We start from the raw sequence: 3,425 nt of genomic DNA on the forward strand, positions 1-3,425 counted from the left end.
AGTCAGGGAAGGAGCAAAGCAGAGAGGGGACAGGGAGGGGGCAAGATAGCTGGGGGGCAGGGAAAAGAAGGGGGAGGGGAGGAGGAGACAAGGGGGGCGGGGGCGGATGGGGGGACAGGGAAGATGGGGGAGGATCTGAGGGGGCAGGGAAGATGGGGGCGGATCAGGGGGACAGAGAAGATAGGGGTGGATTGGGGGGACAGGGAAGATGGGGGCAGATCTGGGAGGGACAGGGAAGATGGGGCAGATCAAGGGGGGACAGGGAAGATGGGGGCAGATCTGGGAGGGACAGGGAAGATGGGGGGCAGTTCTGGGAGGGACAGGAAAGATGGGGGCGGATCTTAGGGGACAGAGAAGATAGGGGCGGATCGGGGGGACAGGGAAGATGGGGGCAGATCTGGGAGGGACAGGGAAGATGGGGGCGGATCGGGGGGACAGGGAAGATGGGGGCGGATCAGGGGGGACAGAGAAGATAGGGGCAGGTTAGGGGGGACAGGGAGGATGGGGGTGGATCAGGGAGACAGGGAAGATGGGGGACAGGAAAGATGGGGGCAGTTCTGGGAGGGACAGGGAAGATGCGGGCGGACGGGGGGGGGACAGAGAAGATGGGGCGGATCAGGGGGGACAGAGAAGATGGAGGCGGATCTGGGGGAGACAGAAGATGGGGGTGGATCTGGGGGAGACAGAAGATGGGGTGCATCTGGGAGGGACAGGGAGATGGGGCGGATCGGGGGGGACAGGGAAGATGGGGGCAGATCTGGGGAGACAGGGAAGATGGGAGGCGGATCTGGGGGGACAGAGAAGATGGGGGGCAGATCTGGGAGGGACAGGGAAGATGGGGGCGAATCAGGGGGGACAGGGAAGATAGGGGGAGGGAGGAGGGGAGAGAGAAAGTGGGGGCGGGGAAGGAGGGGCGGAGCGGGTTGTGGGGTGTGGAGGGGGCGGTCCTGGGGGTGGGGGCGGGTATATAAGATCCGGGGCGGACCCCTCTCTTTTGTTCCCGGGCTGCGGCAGCGGGAGCGGCTCGGGGGTGCGGTAAGTGAGGAGGGGGCGCGGGACGGCGGCAGGGGGGCGCCCCGGCTACAAGGTGGGAAAATGCGGGGTTTGGGTTTGGGGGGCGGGGGGTTTTCCCCTCCAGCACAGTCTACTATGCTCTTGCGGGAACCGAGAGCAGCAAAAGAGGGGAGGGGGGCTTCCCCTGGAGTCAAATCTAGCCCCCCTTTCCCCCCCATTTTCCATCCCCTCCCCACCTGCAGCCGCCCCCCAACCCTGGCTCAGACTGGACCATCTCCTCTCCTGCAGACCCTCTCTCTGGGCTGGGTTTAAATCCCCAGCCTTGCAGGCCCCTCGATTCCCTCTTCCCCGACTAATGACGCCCCCCACTCACTGCACTAATATAATAATGAGAACTGTGCCATTCGCTAAGCGTTTACTACGTGCCAAGCCCTGCGCCAAGCGCTGGACTAGATGCAAAAAAATCATTAGATCCGCTGGGCAGGGCTGGCTTTAATTCCGCCCCCACACTCTGTCTTGTCTTACGCTGCTTGGTCATCTGGTAATATAATAATGATAACAGTAATATTAAGCGGTATTGTGTATCAAGCCCTGCACCAAGCGCTGGAGTAGGTGCAAGGTGATTAAGACCCCTGGCTTTAATTCCCCAACCACGAAGCCCCTCGCTCTTTGTAGTAATATAATAATGATAACCGTGGCATTTATTAAGCATTTACTATGTGCCAAGCCCTGTGCCAAGCGCTGGAGAAGATGCAAGATAATTAGGTCCACTGCTTTAGTGCCCCAACCATGAAGCCCCCGGCTCTCTGTAGTAATATAATAATGATAACCGTGGCATTTATTAATGCCAAATGTGCCAAACCCTGCGCCAAGCGCTGTAGTAGATGCAAGATCATTAGGTCCACTGGCCTAAATTCCCCAACCACAAAGCACCTCTGTCTTTGTAGTAATATAATAATGATAACCGTGGAATTTATTCTGCATTTACTATGTGCCAAGCGCTAGTTTAGAGGCAAGATAATTAGGTCCACTGCTTTAAATCCCCAATCACGAAGCCCCCCTGCTCTCTGTAGTAATATAATAATAACTGTGGTATTTATTAAGCATTTACTACGTGCCAAGCCCTCGGCCAAGCTCTGGAGTAGATGCAAGAAAATTAGGTCCTCTGGGCAGAGCTGGGCTTAATCCCTACCTGGGAAGCCCCCTCTCTCCGTAGTAATAATAGTAGTGATTGTGGTATTTGTTAAGGGTGCCAAGCCCTGCTGTAAATCCTGGGCTGAACCATCCAGTCTGCTGGATCTCCTGGGTTTAAATCCCCGGGCTGGTTGTGCATGCTTCCCCCGACGATGGGCATGGCTGTGATTTCTGCAGAGAGGTGCGGGGGGAGATGGGGAAGTGGGGGGGGGGGGGGGGCTCGAGGGTGAGGTCGGGGGTCTGCACCCAGACTGGCTGGTCACACCAATTGGGAAGATGGAGGGGGGCCTCCAAGGGGTCCAACGTCTGTTTGCCTCGTAGGTCTCTAAGAAAATGGCAGACAAACCAGACATGGGAGAGGTCGCTAGCTTCGACAAAGCCAAGCTTAAGAAGACAGAAACACAGGAGAAGAACACGCTCCCCACCAAAGAGAGTGAGTGAGCCAAGCCTTCTCCTCCCCCCAGCCCAAGGGACATGAATGAGCCTGTACCCCCCAACCCTCATACCCCTTGGTACCCACCACAGGCCCAGGGTAGCGAGGGGGAGAGGAGAGGCCGGACCCCTCGTTTTAACTCCTATCTGTCACCTTTCCTTCACGCTTTCTCCCAAAGCCTTTCCTTTATCCATCCCTCAAAGTGTGACGTTGCTACTCCCTTACTTGTGTGTAGCCCTTCTTACTTTTGAAGCTTGTATTTAAAAGGCCCTCTCTGGTCTCCGCAGCAATCGAACAAGAGAAAAGGGGTGAAGTTTCCTAAGGCCCCGGACACACCCTCGATGGGACCCCCAGTCCTGATTTTTGAAGCTCTACCTGAATCATCACGGCCGAAGACATGAGGCACCACCTGGGTGCTTGAAGCTCTGATACTTAAATGGACTTAAGATTGGACCCACCACACTCACCCGTTGATCTTGAAATGTCCTAGAAAGTTACCTGTAGGACTTGTGAAAATAAAGTACGTTGCGAAATGTCGAATGTGGCTTGAATTGAATCACTTAGTCGAGTCGGTAAACAGAATGTAATCTCAATGCTGAAGCCAGACATGTCTTAACGCAGAGAGCCGCCATCTGCCACCCTATTCTCTGAAAGCCGTCAGGCTTTCAGTGGCTTCAAGTTGTAAATCTGCCATGAGGAGAAAATGTAGCTCTTTATACGATCCCCTTCAATAAAAATAGATGTAGTTTTATCTCAAGCCCTCTGTAGTTGATAATAGTTGATA

General features: G+C 55.3%; 1 protein-coding gene across 1 annotated transcript; it reads left to right on the plus strand.

Annotated features, from left to right (window-relative positions):
- Positions 1 to 968: 968 nt before the first annotated feature.
- TMSB10 (thymosin beta 10) lies at positions 969 to 3,178 on the plus strand. The gene is made up of 3 exons (XM_038759582.1): positions 969 to 1,035; positions 2,530 to 2,641; positions 2,929 to 3,178. Exons 2-3 carry the CDS (start codon positions 2,542 to 2,544, stop codon positions 2,961 to 2,963), a joined length of 135 nt encoding a protein of 44 aa, XP_038615510.1. The 5' UTR covers positions 969 to 1,035; positions 2,530 to 2,541; the 3' UTR covers positions 2,964 to 3,178.
- Positions 3,179 to 3,425: the final 247 nt, after the last annotated feature.

The sequence above is a fragment of the Tachyglossus aculeatus genome, chromosome 17 (assembly GCF_015852505.1).
Source record: "Tachyglossus aculeatus isolate mTacAcu1 chromosome 17, mTacAcu1.pri, whole genome shotgun sequence".
In the NCBI taxonomy this organism is placed as follows: Eukaryota; Metazoa; Chordata; class Mammalia; order Monotremata; family Tachyglossidae; genus Tachyglossus; species Tachyglossus aculeatus.

Coding starts and splice junctions, on each gene's coding strand:
- TMSB10 (XM_038759582.1), top strand. CDS start 2,542: ATGGCAGACAAACCAGACATGGGAGAGGTCGCTAGCTTCGACAAAGCC. Junction 2,642..2,928: donor CACGCTCCCCACCAAAGAGA/GTGAGTGAGCCA, acceptor TGGTCTCCGCAG/CAATCGAACAAGAGAAAAGG.